Source organism: Neoarius graeffei, chromosome 10 (assembly GCF_027579695.1).
Source record: "Neoarius graeffei isolate fNeoGra1 chromosome 10, fNeoGra1.pri, whole genome shotgun sequence".
NCBI classification, from domain to species: Eukaryota; Metazoa; Chordata; class Actinopteri; order Siluriformes; family Ariidae; genus Neoarius; species Neoarius graeffei.
Window position 1 is genome coordinate 2,813,960 of NC_083578.1, and position 18,070 is coordinate 2,832,029.

The 18,070-nt window shown below is 44.3% G+C and overlaps 1 protein-coding gene across 2 annotated transcripts in view; it reads right to left on the minus strand.

Moving 5' to 3' along the window:
• The window catches only part of si:ch73-138n13.1 (uncharacterized), an 80,697-nt gene that overhangs the window by 32,377 nt on the left and 30,250 nt on the right, over nt 1–18,070 (minus strand). For both annotated transcript variants that reach the window (XM_060931097.1, XM_060931098.1), the window contains exons 5-6: nt 14,290–17,415; nt 13,308–13,430 (exon numbers count right to left, since the gene is read on the minus strand). In XM_060931097.1, coding sequence (XP_060787080.1) covers nt 13,308–13,430; nt 14,290–17,415 — 3,249 coding nt within the window. The remainder of the gene's footprint in view (nt 1–13,307; nt 13,431–14,289; nt 17,416–18,070) is intronic.

Sequence of the window (18,070 nt, forward strand, 5' to 3'; positions counted from 1 at the left end):
TTGGTATCGTTTCTATAGTAACAGCTCATTCATAGGAGCGTGTACGGCCAATAAGCTACGGCTAATAATAATAAAACTAATAACATTGACCATGTGGAGTAAATTTGTCTCTCTCTCTCTCTCACACACACACACACACACACACACACACACGCACGAGTCAGGTCTAGACCAGACTGTAAGAGGATGTTCAGTCCGTCCTGTTCCACTCATCATCTCGCTGCAACGTTCTATCAAAACTCCTCCTGAAGGTAAACGCAGCTCTGTACAATCACACCAACCCAAACGCGACTCTGTTCTGTTACACGCTGTGGAAACGTTTCTGAAGAGAGAGAAGAAAAGAAAGGAGGGTGTTCAGGTAAAACAGGGTGAGATGTGTTGAGGCAAAACGGCGCACTCTGTTCCAACACGCCAGTGACAGAGAACAGGAAGAGGAGGATAACACACACACACACACACACACCCCACGAAAAAGAAACCTTTGTTTCCAAAGTTCTCCAACGTTTACGTTAATCAACGGTTATTGTAGAACGTGTTAAACGCAGTTTATATTAGCAGCTCGTAATAAACACACAGCACTGAATTTATCTCAGGAAACGTTATAAGGGTTCTTGGATCAGTCCAAAAGTATGCGAACAGAACTTTTCTTCGCTCATATATCTGCCTGACACGAGGATGATCCTGATGAAGGTTAGAGGACGACTCACAACCACTGCACATGGAGGAAAATAATAATAAATTATGCATCTCGAGCACTACTCTCAAATAAAACATCTATAATGTAAGGTCATGTATGTGGAAGAGGGCAGATGGCACTTTCCTCGGAGTGTGTTACGCGTCCAAGTGACACAGCAGTTCATTAAAAAGATGTGGCCGCGCCTCCTTCGCCGCGAACTACGCTCCCGGGCCGGGCCTTCACTTTGAATGATGCACAAAAGCCACACCTCCTTCACAGTGAACGATAACTAGAGGCCACACCTCCTTCGCATGTCTCGCAGGAAGCACATGAGCCTTTACCTTCAATGTTTAGTAGCGATCACATGACAGGAGACAAAGCTGATTGGTGGGTTTTTACCTGAGGCTGAGTAAATGCAATTTATACAGCATGACCACAAAAAAGTGGGCGTGTCCAAATTGTTGGATGTGATTAGTGGCTAATGCCACGTGAAGCGGATGGTGTAAGAAGCTGAAAGTTTACGAGCCTCAAGCAAATCAGTTCAAATGCACATCCGGATCTTCAACCTGTTCATCGAAGTTTTGCGTTCTGAAAGAATAACAGAATTTCTCATGCACTAATAAAACCCCATGATGCACTGCAACAGGATGGCAGCCAAATCCTGTGCACTAGCGGGTAGAGAATAACCATAACGCATCATTTCAGCCCTAGCTTTAGCTAGCTGACTCACGGGTAATATCGCACCGTGTGGGCTTTATGGGTCGAAGCAACATGAACATCAACCTGTTCGTTACGTCTCAATTCCAGACTAAACGTTAAAATGTCATCGTTCTGTTCAACTATGCTGCTTTCAGATTGCTGGTGCCTTCCAGTAACAGGAGGCGGAGCAAGCAGTAGTGAGACGAACTGGGTGGGACAAGTGATGTAACAAATTTGAACAGCATCTGCGTTTTTATCATTTTTTAGCAGAAAGATATTTGATTTGTAGTCAAACAGATGGTTTTATATACAATCTGTAACTAGCAAAGTCGTTTGTATGGCTTTTTCTGAGTAGCACTGCTTTACCATGGCAACCATCAGTCAACTAAAGATAGGACACGCCCATTAGAGAGCAGCCATCAGAGTCGCTTGAGTGAAAACTTGATCGGCAAACCAGGCCGAATTTTATCACATAAACACACTAAGCGTTCAGGTTTTGAATCTTTAAGCTAGCAGGATACGTTAACTAGGTCACACAAACCGCAACTGGATTAGCAGGTCATGATTAGCATTAAAGCAGAAAACCGTGGCTGTATCAGCTATAATATCCTACACCTTGTGTGTTGTGTATGGTATGTAAGCATGCTCCATCCTTACGGAATTCGGCGTGTTCGCTGGCGATGTGGGCGTTAACCGGCTGCGCAGTTGCTGCCGGCTGCGCACGCTGAACCTGCGGAAGGATTCTCGGCTGCGACTGGCCAGGCTGCGTAACGAGGAGGTCCTTTTGAATCCGCCTCCTTCCTCTCCTCCTCTTGATCTGTCAATGCTGCTCGAGACGAACGTCAGCGCCCCCTGGAGGGAGCGGCGCACACTGCCGACCCAGTCTGTTACCTGGGTGTGCGCAACCGTCAGCTTATCTCCAAGATACTCCATCTCCGAGGTCCTGCGAGTCGTTCACAGTTTCAGCTCAGGGGTCTCCGGTTTAGAGCTTTGAGTAAAATTTCTTGGAGCAGTAGTTTCCCAACTTCTTAATAATTTAAATCCTGAACTTCAAAGTCATTATTTCTTAAACAAAAAAAAACAAAAAAAAAAGTCAATTCTGTCTTTTCATATTTCTTAGAATTAAGGACACGTCCACTGCTCCTTCTCAAAATAAGAACCTCTGAAAGACGGACACTTTTTCTTAAAGAAAAACCTCCGGAGTGGAAAGTTGATAAGAAGGAGTTACCGTATCTCAGACCTGATTATCAGCCCCAGCCGCAATCGGAGCGTTTCTGGAGTGCCGTCGAGTTCCTGGAGTCGTCCATGTGAAAGTCATATGTCCCAAATCAACTCCCCCGTGTGTTCACTCCAGCGTCTTTTACTCTTTTCCAGCACAAGACCAGCGTTTTTTTTCCCCCTTTTCACTCTACAGCTCTAACAGTAGCTCTGTAATGATATTCCTCTAAATAAAGCCCGAGTCTGAAACCACGGGCCAAAACCTCTGCACTCGTGCACGCAAACTCACAGTGGCTCGAAAAGTGAGGGTTTAGATCGTCACAGATCTGTCAAAGTGACAGGAAATCCCAAAGGAGGAGCAGCGATCCCAAACTGGAGCTCAGACAGTTCTCGCAATTGTATCCGTACAAAACTATATTTTAATTCAAAACAAAAACATGAGGTCTTGCGTTCGCTGCGTATTTATTCCCCCAAACGTTCCTGTCAGCCCTGTTCTGCTTTACATCTAAAAAGTTACAAATCATTTTAATTTTTTCAAAATTAAACACATGCTATTAACTGTTAAAGTTATTAAAAAAATTAATTAATTAAAAAAAAAAAAAAAACCTTGCTAGTTTTATTTGCGTCACTCTGGAAACATCCAAGCACCACACCTGCACGCTGTTTGTTTAAGAGCTCAAGCCGTCAAGTAAACTGTCAAGTCTCTCTCTCTCTCTCTCTCACACACACACACACACACACACACACACGCGTTCGTCCTCACAGCTCGTCCACTCAGTCACACCTGATCCTGCAGCTCTCGGAATTACCGTACATCCTCAAAAGACAGAAAAAGGGAAAATGCTGGAAAACAAGGACTCGCCCTTCACAATAACTCTCTCTCTCTCTCTCTCTCTCTCTCGTGTTCGTTCTCTCCCGCTCTCTCTCTCTCTCTCTCTCTCTCTCTCTCGTCAGTGCAGGTACTGGCAGGTAGCGGAGAAACGCGTTAATGCTCCTGACTCTGCAACCAAGCAGCACACAACTCTCACTCGAGGAGAAAACAGACAGAGGGAGGAGAGACGGAGGGGGCGGAGGGAGAGGGATGTGATCTATAGGCTGCAGTGCTGCTCCCTTGTGCTCGACGCAGCTCTCTTCCAGCCTAATGATGTTTATTTATTTTAGCTTTTTAAATTGGCACCAGCTTTCCTTCGACATTTATATCATTAACACAAAAACAAAGCAAATAAAGTAAAAGCAAGGAATGTTTTTTTTCAATCACAACTAATGAAATAAATATATTTAAAGGCAATTTGATGCAAAACAATTCATACACACCTCATTCACAGAGGCCACACCCCCACCACTTGGACTGCTACCCAGAGGCCACACCCCCACCACTTGGACTGCTACCCAGAGGCCACACCCCCACCACTTGGACTGCTACCCAGAGGCCACACCCCCACCACTTGGACTGCTACCCAGAGGCCACACCCCCACCACTTGGACTGCTACCCAGAGGCCACATCTCTTTTACCAAGAGTGAGCAAAAGTAAAGGCTCCCTGGGGGGAAAAAAAAAAAGTCATGACGGTCAAAAACAAAGGGAGCAGACAAGGCAGGTGCAGTGAAGCTGTGTGTGTGCGTGCGTGCGTGCGTGTGTGTGTGTGTGTGTGTGTGTGTGTGTGTGCGTGCGTGCGCGCAGCAGTTTGTTTGGCAAATGGCCGTCTGTCATGCAAACAGTGATGAATATTGCAGTCTCATGGCTCAGGTTTCTTCACTCAGTCGCTCAAAGGCACAAAAAATTACAACAAATAAAACCACCAACCATCGCCAGCAGAAACATTTCAGGGTTAAAACCAGACACACATCAGGCTGCCCAACATCACGACATCAACAACCAACACAGCTCATCTACACAAGCACAGAAAGAAAGCTACTGTTACAGCACCAGTGAGAGAGACAGCGCCCCCTGCTGGAACACCGTTATCTCAAACAAAATAAGTGTGTGTGCGAGAGAGAGAGAGAGAGGAGTGATGAAAAACACCACTAACATACAACATTAAACATGAGCCATACTGTTATTCTGGATGCTTTAAAATATTGGCGCCCAGAGTATTTTGGATTTCTTATTTTTATGAGTTGACATGTCTTACTAACTCCCGCTGAGACACAGCATTCACTCACCTGGAGGGGTTTGTGTTTCATTTTCTGAGTTCCTGTCTTGTTCAGTGATGTTGGCAGCCCATATGATGAGAACGTGAAAAGTGTTTCGATGTTTGCATAAATTTGTGCTTGAAAATGAGAAATTTCCCGTTAAACGCTTTAATGATGTGACGTCACCCAGCACCACATTAACACCCAAACACATCTGATTTATCCGTGCATCATTAATATACAGTGTGCGCTTCGTTATTCCTTCTGTTTGATTCCCTGGACCAGCAGGAATGACTTGAGTATGACCTCTAACCCCGGGCTACTCTGGGTGCGCTGTACATCGCTCTGGATAAGAACCTGTAACGTAACGAGTCATTAGTGTTGGAAGTCCGAGTCGGTAAGTGTGAGGAGGTGAGGTTTAAGGCAAAGGGATTTGAAGGTGGAAGAGAGTCGATATTACAGATATCGTGCAGAAGGGGGCGAGGCGAGGAGCGACAGCAAAGCGAGTCACCGCTGTTCGCCGTTACTGTGACAGAATACCGCGATCCCACGGACCGCTCACGGATATTCCTGCCTCACTTTATTCAGGGATTCAAACTGAAATAGTGCGAGAGCTTTGGCAAGAAGACTTTAGAAATTTTTTTTATTTATAAATTCCCAACTTTGACTGCATGTGTAAAACATAAGGGTGAAGAAAAACATTAAGTTAAAAAAAAAAGGAAATTTAACTTTTTTAAAAGATCAAACTATACGAATAAAATACCAGATGCTAAAATCCCTGCACTTCCCTCAAAGTCTATTTTTTTGCGCAAAAAAAAAAAAACTTTCAAAAAGCCTTAATCAAAACAGCACATTAATGAGCTTCTTAGAGATCAGAAGTGCAGGTCTCTGGAATTCTTTGTATTTCTTTATTTTATGGACCATCTCTTTTTTCTTCTGGTATTTCATTTAATGTCATGTGCAACTGTTTCCTCAGTATTTTCTTGTCCTGTGTGTGATGATAATAAACGTTTGTGTTCTGTTCGTCTTTCAAACTCTTAATAAAAAGTTAATCACAAAAAATAAATAATTAGATAAATAAATAGATAATTGCCCAGCCACACGTTTGATGTCGGTTGATTAACTCACTGGAGCGTAAACAGATTTTCAGGCAGGTTTGTGTCGTGCTTGCGGTCGTTGTGAGCGTTTCTGTTCTCAGATTAAAAGGTGTAAACTTGGCTTTGGTGACTAACCCCAGTGTCCTGTGCATCTCTGGGAGGAAGTGAGAGTCACTACAGGACGAAAACAATGCAATCGATTCCACTCGTTCCTCTGCACCAGCTCGGCTCAGACCACACAGGAAATAAAAGCACTTCCTTCATGACCCACTTTACACCTCCACACTGAGCACAGCGTCCACTGCACTTTATTCATGCTCATCTTCACACGCCTGCTCTTCCACACTATCGTTTCTATAGTAACCGCTCGGTCACAGAGCTGGGGAGCGGTCGCAGGGCTGGGGAGCGGTCGCAGGGCTGGGGAGCGGTCGCAGGGCTGGGGAGCGGTCGCAGGGCTGGGGAGCGGTCGCAGGGCTGGGGAGCGGTCGCAGGGCTGGGGAGCGATCGCAGGGCTGGGGAGCGGTCGCAGGGCTGGGGAGCGGTCGCAGGGCTGGTGATGCTGCAGAAGCAGAATCTGATCTTTAAGAATCAGAAGTGTGACAATAATCGATGACTGAAAGACGCATCATCCGTCCTGAGTAATGAGTCACGCTGCAGGGGCAGAATTCCCTCATCACCAATACGCTCCTTACAGGAAGTGCAGAGGGGTTACATCATCAGATCAGACTCTGCACAGGACACGGAGAGCTAAACTCCTGACTCTGGAGCACTAAACAAAATAACTACAAACTTCCAGAATGAAGTCTAAGTGACGAGTCCCACTGAGCTACGTTAGCTTTCAGGAGGGAGGAGTTTGTTTCATTTAGTCGCGAGTTCATCGCAGGTTAAGAATCACAGAATTCCAGCAGAGTTCCAGAAAACTAGCCGACATTCAGCTACGACACTGCGAGAAGAAATTAATAAACCTCTGGATTTTACTTTCATATCACACACAGTCAAAACAAAACCCGAGATCATTACAAACAAACGAGAGTCACGATGAGGGAGAAAAAACAACAACAACAACAACATGTTGAGCTGCAGTGTCGGGTTAATTTACATGGGGGGGACTAATTTTTTTCACATTCCTAAAATTGGGCTAGACATAATAAACCAAGTTATTTCTGAACTGGAGTACGAACAAAAAGCTAAAAACACAGAGAGAGACAGAAAGAAAGAGAGATACACAGAGAGAGAATAGAGAAAGACAGAGATAGAGACAGAGAGACACACTAACAGACAGAAAAAGAGAGAAAGACACAGCAAGAGAGACACAAACACACAGAGATAAAAGTGAAATGACAAAAGAGAGACAGACAGCTCAACCAACAGAAAGTGACACCTACAGGAAGACAGCAAGAGAGAAAGACAGGCAAACAAAAAGGCAGGTTTAGACAGAGAGACAGAGTGAGTGAGTGGAGAGAGACAGTTTTTCCACTCACCCAGATCCACTGGAAAGGCCAGCAGCAGCAGGAAGAACAGTGAAAGCAGGCCATCTGTCTGTCTGTCTGTCTTTTATCTGCAGCTCTCTCTGACTTTCTCACTCAGTTCTATCTCTAGCTGAGCTGTGTTTCGGTTTATAGCAGCACTGCTGAGTGATCTAATCCTGACTCGCTCTGTACGAGAGAGAGAGAGAGAGAGAGAGAGAGAGAGAGAGAGAGAGAGAGAGAGAGAGATTGGGAGGAAGAAGCAAGACGAGACTTCCTCACACACCGACACAACAAACTCACACTCAGGTCAGAAACGGAAACAGCAGCTACAAAACTAAACCCACAAACACCTCCGTACACACTCTGTACAGCTTCAGCCAGCGCCGCGTCAACCAACACGACATGGAGGAAGAGAAAAGAAATAAAGAAACAGAGGTGAAGATCGGCATTGACACCTTGCAGCACAACGGACAAACATCTCCTGCTCTCTCTCTCTCTCTCTCTCTCACACACACACACACTTCTGCTGCAACTGGCTTGACCAAAATGAATTTCAGTGGGATGAGGAAATTTCGGAACTCACTGGAAAACCCGTCACCACTTGCGTAAAGTATACCCCCGCAGCCCCCGCCAGGCGGGGGGGCCGACCGCTGGGGGGGCCCGTCACCCGATGTGATTCAATGCACGAAAAAGTCCGATGAAACATGAAAATAATAAACACAACACAACAATGAAGCGTACCAGAGAAAAAAGTGGTGCTCAAAAGCGGCAAATCAAAAAGAAAAAATAAGAATTTACATTGTCGTTGCGGGCGGCACGGTGGTGTAGTGGTTAGCGCTGTCGCCTCACAGCAAGAAGGTCTGGGTTCGAGCCCCGGGGCCGGCGAGGGCCTTTCTGTGCGAAGTTTGCATGTTCTCCCCGTGTCCGCGTGGGTTTCCTCCGGGTGCTCCGGTTTCCCCCACAGTCCAAAGACATGCAGGTTAGGTTAACTGGTGACTCTAAATTGAGCGTAGGTGTGAATGTGAGTGTGAATGGTTGTCTGTGTCTATGTGTCAGCCCTGTGATGACCTGGCGACTTGTCCAGGGTGAACCCCGCCTTTCGCCCGTAGTCAGCTGGGATAGGCTCCAGCTTGCCTGCGACCCTGTAGAACAGGATAAAGCGGCTACAGATAATGAGATGAGATGAGATTGTCGTTGCGCAGGTGGGTCGCAGGTTTGAAGGCATGCGGGAAGTGGCGTGAATGTTTAGGTTTTTATGCCCTGAGGAACTCGTCTCGAAATCCGATGGTGAATTATATGCATCGGCAAGTACTCTGGCTGAGCAATACAATGATGACTTCTGCTGATTTCCCTGATCAGATTTAGAAGTGCATTACGACCCGCTTTAAAAGAAATTGAACATGGTGGGGTCTGAGACTTGGCGCACACTCTCTTTGTGAAACACAGTTCCGTATTGTCCAGTTTGCCTGACGTTGCCACAGCCATCAAATTGTTCTTGACTATACCCGTAACCACTGCAACCGCAGAGAGGTCATTTTCCAAATTGAAATTAATTAAAACATACTTGCGAAGCACTATGTCGCAAGATAGACTGCGGGGTCTAGCCATCCTTTCCATAGAGAACAGGCGCACTCGCAAGTTGGATTTAAATGGTGTGGTTAGGGATTTTGCTCATAGGTGCGCTAGAAGGAGTGCCCACATATACCGGTATGCACATCCAAAGTTGTAAATGCTCTGTTTGGTCAGAGGTGGAAAAAGTAGGCGTACAGAAAAATTCTAGGCTAATGAGTGAAAAAGTACCTGATTTAAAATGGCATTTGAATAAAAGTTACTTTTTATTATCTTTCTTCTCAATAATTCAATGTTTCTTTTTCTTGAATATTGTTCTCCATGACCACCAGCCAATACCATCATCCAACACATTGATCCAGGATAGGTTGGTTATGTAAAATAGTTAAAAAAAAACTGCACACAAGGTAGCGTCATTTTCTTTAATTTCCGCCAGATTGTTTTATTATTGTGCTGCATTTCATTTTTACTCAGTAGGCCTTTTCAGGCCTGGTTCCACTGTAATTGAATAAGATACCTAGGTCAAAATTTACTTGAGTAAAATTAAAATTACTCATTTTTATATTACTCATAAAACTTCTCATAACAGTAACGTGAGTAAATGTTAGTTGCTTGCACCCCTGTGTTTGACAGATTTATTCTTTATGCAAACTTTTACTTAAACTTATGATGTATTTTATTTAACCATACTCTGGCTTTTAAAACAGTTTCATTTTTATTTTCCTAAACCTTATTGAACCTTATGTAATTATCATTATTAATGTTACTGTTATCGTTACTGCTTACTGAGCTGTATGAACTGTGAGCTTTGTCACGTCATACACCATTTTTATTGTTGGATTTATCTGTAATAAATGGATAGCCTACTCTGCTGGTGTACTGAATATGAATGAATTAACAAAACATCTAGGCCTATGGGTTAGGCAGTCCTATACGTGTTTAAATGGGCCTGGGCTGTCAGGGGCTGAGCCCTGGCACTTTTTTCACACTTTTCAGCAATCAAAAGAGAGATATACAGAGAGAGAGGGAGAGGAGGCCGTAGCAGGGTGGCCTGGGGGGGGCCACACTTTTAGTAGCTGCAGGCAGGGCTCGAAATGAACTTTTTTTCTTTGTGTCCCCCAGTGGTCCCGAATTCTGTGTTGTATTGTCCCGAATGGAAGCAATAGTGTCCCCATTTTTTTCCTCTCTGAAATAACCAGTGGTTAATATTATCATATGAAGTTACTATTATATTTGTAACTATGCGATTTTGAACCCTTTATATCATTTTTACAATAAGTCACAAGACACAAGCGACACATGTCCTATACATCATCTACTTCAAAATTACAGTTATTGCATTTTCAGTTTATTAAACTTTGGCGATCTCACTGTATGAATAGATACCCGTTTATTTAAAGGGGCCAACTAGCTCATTCAGAAAATGTTTCAACTCCCTACATCTGCAGTACACTTTAGTTGAAAATAAGACCCCTTTTATGTTCATTTCATCGACTTATACCTTGAATATCTGTTGGCACTTATAAGGCCAACTTATAATTTTCACCATTACTGTTATCCATTTTTATGAACTTTCCGTTATCCATTTTTATGAACTTTCCGTTATCCATTTTATGAACTTTCGCTGCCGAAACGTGGGTGCAAATGTTAGCACCATCAGCATAGTGCAGGTCCGAGCCTAGTTGTGCTGCTGACTGACTAAACTTTCTGAACTAGAAAGACACCAAGAAAACTCACTTATTCTGTTGAACGGTATCTTCCGTCAATATGATCCACATCATTCCTGTTGTATTTTATAACGTGTCTAACAGTGTTCATTAAGTTCATTCAGTTGCTAGCGTTGCCTGCAGACCAGGCGATGACACTTTGGATCCTGAAGGTCCCGGAGACGTTATGTCTGGGCTTTCAGTTTCTTCCCCGCGGTCGGTCCGCTTCAACCACTTAAGCATTTTTGTTCTGGCAAGAGTCGGCGCAGCGTGTGCGGTAGCAATTCCATTCCAAGTCCATATAACACAGACTCCGGCCGAAGATTCTAGAACAGAATGCGCTGCTCTGTAGCCTACGGATGCAGGTGCATCGAAAGTGTAGCTACTATGTATTTTTCGCTGTTAACGTTTTAAAATTAAAATTGACAAATTAGGTGAATGTCTACGTATGTGTTACGGCTTTGTAAATAATATTAATGTAGAACTTTTTTTCTAGATCAGTTTTTTTCCATTGTCCCGGGATTGTCCCAGATATGATAATTTTGTGTCCCGATGACATTTTTAATGGTCCCCGGGACGTCGGGACACCGTTAGTTTCGAGCGCTGGCTGCAGGGGGGCCCCAAGTACTTGCGTTACGCCAGTGCCCGTCACTGTGTGGAGTGGAGACACATCTCACACGCCGCGCTGCTCTTATAAACCATCATTAAAGATGAGATGATTAAGCAATAAATCACAAGAATCACCTTTTGTAAAATCCTTCATAAAAAAGGATTCGTAAGAGAATATTGACACGTGTCGTTATCTTCCCTGAACATCATCATGTGTTGAGTTTAATGTTACAGTTCAAGTAGAGATGGCATCGACTCCATACCCATCAGACTGAGACCCAGCAAATGCAAAAAAAAAAAAAAAAAAAACCCACTACACCACATTTGGTAGTCGCTTGGTAGTTTTTAAATAAATAAAAACGCATGAGTATCGATTTCAGCGAATACTCAAGGTTTTGGTATCTGTATCAGAAAAGAATAAAATGGTGTCATTCAGGCTTTAATTTTATATTTTTTATATTAAATTTTAATTGAAGTTGAAGCCTTTGACCTGGAAACAAAATGTAGTTTATCAAGTAAACATGGTCAGTTTTTGTCCTGATGCAATAACCAGCTTCATCCAACAGATGGCAGCACATTCATATCTTTTCTCTCCCCCCCCCCCCCATAGAAACACAAGGAAGTATCACAAGAAGGTTTCAAAGTGATAACACCCCCCACCCTCCCCCTCTCTCACACACACACACACACACACACACACACACACACACACACACACATGCTTATCAATCACTGAACTGAGGGACAGAAATGTGGCCTAGAACCTGATAAACCTGTGTGTCAGGAACCAGGCAACCTCACTGTTATTCACAAACACCGGGTGCACCTGGTTAGCATCCAAATGCACTACGGATTGAGTTTGGAACAGAAACGTGTGGAATATCGGATCATACCGACTCCGTATCATCGACATTCTTCACAAATCACAGCTAAATCATGGACTTCCAATGAGTGGGGCGTACATATTTATGCAAAACATATCAAGTGAATAATTCTGGAATTAGTCAACATAGAGACACTCCTTAAACTCTCATCGAGCAACATTCCTGTTCCTCTCGCGCGCGCACACACCCCCGTGGGCCACAAAAACCAAACTCAGCTGATTTGAATTGACTGAAAACTCTATAAAAGGCAATAAATCGAATAACAACCGGATGGAAACGTACACCATTATTTCTTAGGATCCTGATACTCGAGCCCTTAGGTTAATTTTACAATCGCTTACAAACAAATACTGGAAGAAAAAAAAAAAAAAAAAAAAAAAGAGTAACTTAAACGTATCCTTACTGCTTTTAGATAGCCAGCAACTCAGTAAGATGTTTATGTCCTAGCGATTACAGCTAACTTGTTAGTATTAGCAAGCTACGCAGTTTGGTTGTCGGGGCGAGACTTGTGCGAGACTTCGAAACATGACGTGTCAGCCAGGTGGCTTTCGACAACGTTGGCAGATGTCCGTGACTTTGATTTCCGCTGTACATTTTACTTCCGTCCTACGATGTCTCGCACAGGTCTCAATGAATCTCGTTTACAGCCGCTGCTTTGACATATGGACCGATATTACAGAGCAGATTATACACACTCAGAACTTGCTATAGCAGCGACAAAATGGCGATCAAATGCATTCCTATATTTAATAAAATGAGATAAATAGAATTTTGATCATAAATTTGCCTTCAGTTCTCCCTTAACAAAACAAGGAATATTTTGTCGCAAAAATGCGTGTTGCACAAATATATATTCTCAGACAGCGAGGACGACATTTTCATACAAATGCACACCGTCTCGTATATCCTGTAATGCATGTACACATTACACAGCCTTACTTAAACAACCCCATTCACCACCGTCAGAGCAACACAAAGGGCAATTACATCACACGGAAAAATCTATACAGGCGCACATCTATTAGTGCAGAACATGTAAAGGTCCTGAGTTTGTTTGTGTGTTGGTATATAGAGTTACTAGTTTATTATAGATTACTTAAGTCTACGCAATACACCAGCAACTCAGTGTACATACATACAGGTGGGTGTTAATCTGCTCCGACTCATCCAGCTGTTGCTCTTGAAGTGAGCGCACGTCAAGGCTTGCCTACATGTGTTATCCTTGGTACTTGGTGTGTGTGCAACTCACTTGGCTTTGTCTTGTTTCTGCATGCGTGCTGCGGCTCCTGAGTCGAGCTAGTGGGCCGTCTACAGAAGTCTCTGCAGGTGCAGGTCTCTGGTGAACGCTTCTCGACCTCATTCGTGACTGCTCCTATACAAATCACACACACGAGAAATTATATTCATCTCACATGAAAAAGCTCCACATTAAAAAGAAACTCTGATGAAGTTTGATGTAATTTGCAACTTTAACCAATATCAAATCTTGTATAATACGGTATGTCCCAGCCCCCACTAGCTTATAAGAAATGAAGCAAAATACAGCTATGGAAAAAATTACAATCCGGCTTTCAGTGGTGGGCACCATTCCAAGAGATCTTAATTTTTTCCATAGTCGTATGAGGTCAGCTGGTGGTTGTTTTCACTGCTTGTGGTTAGCAGGACAACTGAAACATGCTGCCAAGAAAGGCCAACATAGAAAACTTTGTGTATACTTGTTGTCCTGAGCAGATACTGAACCAAGACTACACTTCTGTGATGTTTCATCATTATATAACATTGCTAGCCGCTGCTAATATGTGGATTTACAGCTAAACAGCTAGCAGCTGCACCATCGCAAATCCTTAAGTGCGGCTTTGATCATGTCCCACCTTAATATGCTTGCTATAAAATATTGGTTTTAACTGCAGAATGGAACAGTTTAGTATCAATATCTAAGCTCGCCAACTACCTAAATGTCATACTGTGCGAATGCTAACCAGGTAACTAGATAGCTGTGGTGAGATTAATGTTACCAATCCAACAGTCGCTACTGAACAATAACGAGGAACGTTCTCATATTAGGTCAGTTGGATAAACTTGGGTACTGTGTAATTTAAACTACTAGCCACCATTGCTAACAAGCTAGCTAACATCAAGTATGCTAAACTTAAGCTCTGGCCTTGATGACTTAGGGATGCCAGTTGCTCCCACTCAGACATGAGGTTATGCAAGTTTTGGCACTTACTCACCCAAGACCCTGTGCTCGTCTGGTGCATCTGGCTCGGTTCCTGAGATGCCGGTGCCCAGCTTGGGCTCCAGATTGGTTCAGGTGCCAGTACAGACAAGGTAGTCTGGTTTTCCCTCTGACCACCAGCAAAATGACCATCTGGGTTCAATATTCTCTCTGGGCTCAAAATCTGACCTGGGGAAGATGCAGTGCTGGGTGTAGGCATCTGGACAGGAGCCATTGGTGGTATGAGGCCAGGAGACTGAACTGGAGTCAAAGTTGGCGTCAGTAAAGGAGCTAAAGTCGGGCTCAAAATGGGTCCTGTAATTCTTTCTTCCTGTTGGAGTATTTGCTCCAGACTGGACGTTCTGGCACCAAAAGGCCTTCTGTGACTTTCTGTGGAAGACAGCCACAAAGGTTCATCCACAGTTACCTCCCTCTGTGATCCACTGAACATGTCAGATTGATGCTCCCCATGGGTCCAGTCTGGGATGACAGACTGTGATTGTATTTGGAATTGCGGTCTATCTATGGCAAATGCTTGAAACTCCGGTTGGTTCGGAACCTGGGGCTGAAGTGGTGGGGGAGGTCTTGCTTGTTCTGAGAGGGCAGATTGAAAAGGAGCCTGCAGCAGAGACTGAGGAGGTGCATCTCTTTGGAGGTTCTGCAACAAGGCTTGAGCATGAATTGGAGACATTGATTTGGCTCCACTGGTTGGAGTCATGGGTTTGGCTTTAACCAAGTCCAAACTTGAGAATGCAGTCATTCCGAAGGGATCCACAGAAACTCCAGGCTGCATCTGGTTCTTGAAGGAGTCAACATCCAAAATTGATGGCTTGTAAACTTCATCACAATTTGAAGACTGTTTCCATCTGGGTGTTGGGCTTTGATCGCTGCTCAGGCTTGTACCAAACTGATCCCCAAGAGAAACATTATCCAGATCCAGCACTTTGGGTCGCAGAGGAGATTCTGGCGTTCTCCTTCCTTGGTCAGCCTCTCTCTGTCCTCCTTCCACTCTTTCCTGCCTCTTGGTGGCTTGTTTCTCCTTGTTGCTCTCTTTCTGAAGTTGGAACTCAAGAAGCTGACGTCTCTCCAATTCCTCAATCTTCTTGAGCTCATCAATCTCTCTCCGTTTCTCCCTTTCCTGTGCCTCTGACTGCACCCATCTCTTCATCTCTTCTTTCTGTCTTTCCTGTTCTTTTTGCCTCTCAAGCTCTCTCTGTCTTTCAAACTCCCTTTGATTTTGTCTTTCAATTTCAAGCAACTCCAACTGTCTTTTCCTTTCCTCCTGCTGTTTCTCATACTCCCTCAGCTTCATCCTTTCCTCCTCTCGCAATCGCTCCTTCTCTCTCTCCAATTCTTTATATCGTTGTCGCTCAACCTCCCTTTGTTGCTCAAGTTCTCTCTCGGCTGCCCTTCTCCTCTCATACTCAATCTGGTTTTGACGTTCCTTTTCTAATTGTTTCTGTCTTTCAATTTCCTTTAGCCTCTCCAATTCTCTTTGTCTTTCCAACTCCCTCTGCCTCTCTCTCTCCTTCTCCAACTCCCTCTGCCTCTCTCTCTCCTTCTCCAACTCCCTCTGCCTCTCTCTCTCCTTCTCCAACTGCCTCTGCCTCTCTCTCTCCTTCTCCAACTCCCTCTGCCTCTCTCTCTCCTTCTCCAACTCCCTCTGCCTCTCTCTCTCCTTCTCCAACTCCCTCTGCCTCTCTCTCTCCTTCTCCAACTCCCTCTGCCTCTCTCTCTCCTTCTCCAACTCCCTCTGCCTCTCTCTCTCCTTCTCCAACTCCCTCTGCCTCTCTCTCTCCTTCTCCAACTCCCTCTGCCTCTCTCTTTCCTTCTCCAACTCCCTCTGCCTCTCTCTTTCCTTCTCCAACTCCCTCTGCCTCTCTCTTTCCTTCTCCAACTCCCTCTGCCTCTCTCTTTCCTTCTCCAACTCCCTCTGCCTCTCTCTTTCCTTCTCCAACTCCCTCTGCCTCTCCAGCTCCTTCATCTTTTCATACTCTGCTAGTTTCTGTCTCTCCAACTCCATCGCTCTCTGATACTCCTCTTTTTCTTGTCCTCTGTGCCATGGTGTCGCCTCTCTACCCTCAGCAATTTGCAGTCCTTCTGGTGAACTTTTCCTAAAGGCAGGTTCAGAGGGGGGGTTCCTTCTTATTGATGGCACTCGATTCCGAAAATCCCTTCGCCCCACTTTCACAGAGAAGTCCTCAAATTCCATCTCTGGCTTAAGTCTGTCTTCAAATATTCCTCTTGTCTCACTCCTGAACATCCCTTCCTCATCTATTCCTGCTCTCTGGCGTACAATCTCGTTCGCTTGACCTGTAAGAGCAAAATAAGTTGTTCTTGGTCTTAACATTTGCTGATCCTCAGTTTCTGGTACCTTCGGCTGTCCGAGTGCTGCAACATTTCCTCCTTCCATCTCTGCCTCATTTTCTTGCTCGTCTTCTTCGATGCTTGCTTTCGCCGCCTTGTGGATCTCCATTTGTCTCTGGATCTCTTCCTCCATATTCCTCACCATCTCCCTTTGCTTTTCCATTTCCAATTCCTTTTCCCCATCAATGTGTGTCTCGTCCCATTTTGGCAGCGCTCCCACTCGGAGGTAACGTGTATTACTCTTCTCCATCGCAGAACCAGTTGATTGTCTGTCTTTGTCTCTGAACAAGTTACTGGACCCCACTGTAAAGCTGTTCTCTTCATTTCCTGGAATTCCATCATTCAAAGAAGGTTGCTGCAGCCCCTCCCCTCCATCGGATCTTCGAAGAGTTAGAGCCTTTTCTTCCAGATGGGCAGCTGGAATGTTTTCACTAATTGCACGACTTTCTTCAACTGCAGTCACCATGTCAAAAACATGATCTATGCGCTTTGGACTGGAAGGAGACATCAAATTCTGGTAAGTAGCCCTAACCAGAGACTGGTCATCTTCATCGTCCAGACAACTGAACAAACTGCTTCCTTTAGTCCGAAGAGAAAGGCTGCGTCTGGGTCTCGTCAAGCTGGAGTTAGCATCCTCCATCATCTGGACGCTGTGTTTCTCTACCCCACTCTCAAAAAGCGATGCTCTGACAGTCTGAACACTGCTGGTCACATTAGTAGGCAAGTCCTGGTCTTCCTGTGGCTTTGTGTGCCCAGGTGAAGGGAGGTCCTTGGACTGGAAGAAAAACAGGCATTTTCAGAGTCATATCAGTTAAAGATAATACAGAGTAACTGATACACGAGTGATAACAGCTGCTGATGCTTCTTTGGCTTGCTCTCCTCGCCTGTTATGAGCAAGAATCTCAAGCTGAACTCTAAAATTATCATCAGAACAAAAGTAATGGTAGCAGACTTCACATAATTACAGGCTTCTCCAGCACAGGTGGTGAGAGCTCGTTCTCAAGTATTCTCTCTCCAGGTAGACAGCACAGAGGTTGGTAAGAGCAGAGAATAAAAAGTGAATAAAAAGTATACTAAATGTTGAGAAAATATGGGAAAGTAGTTCAGATTTTAAAAAATAAAAAATAAATAATAAAGTGAGCCATGATTAAAAAAAACTGAACAAAAATGGGCTTGCTAAAGGCTTCATAATGCAGACAGAATTCAGTACGTCTTGCTAGAAGGCTGTAAATTACACTGAAAACTCCTTGTGCTTCGAGTTACTTCTACCAAAATTTTTAAAAGGTGCTCATTGAAATGCCAAAACGCTGAAACAACAAAGTCTAATCTGCAAGTTCTGACGTCCAGGTTATTCCATTGTGGCCTTCTGCGTCGTCTTCAATGCAAAAGTCAAGTTCTAAATAACCTGAACTACAGGACCGACCTCAAAC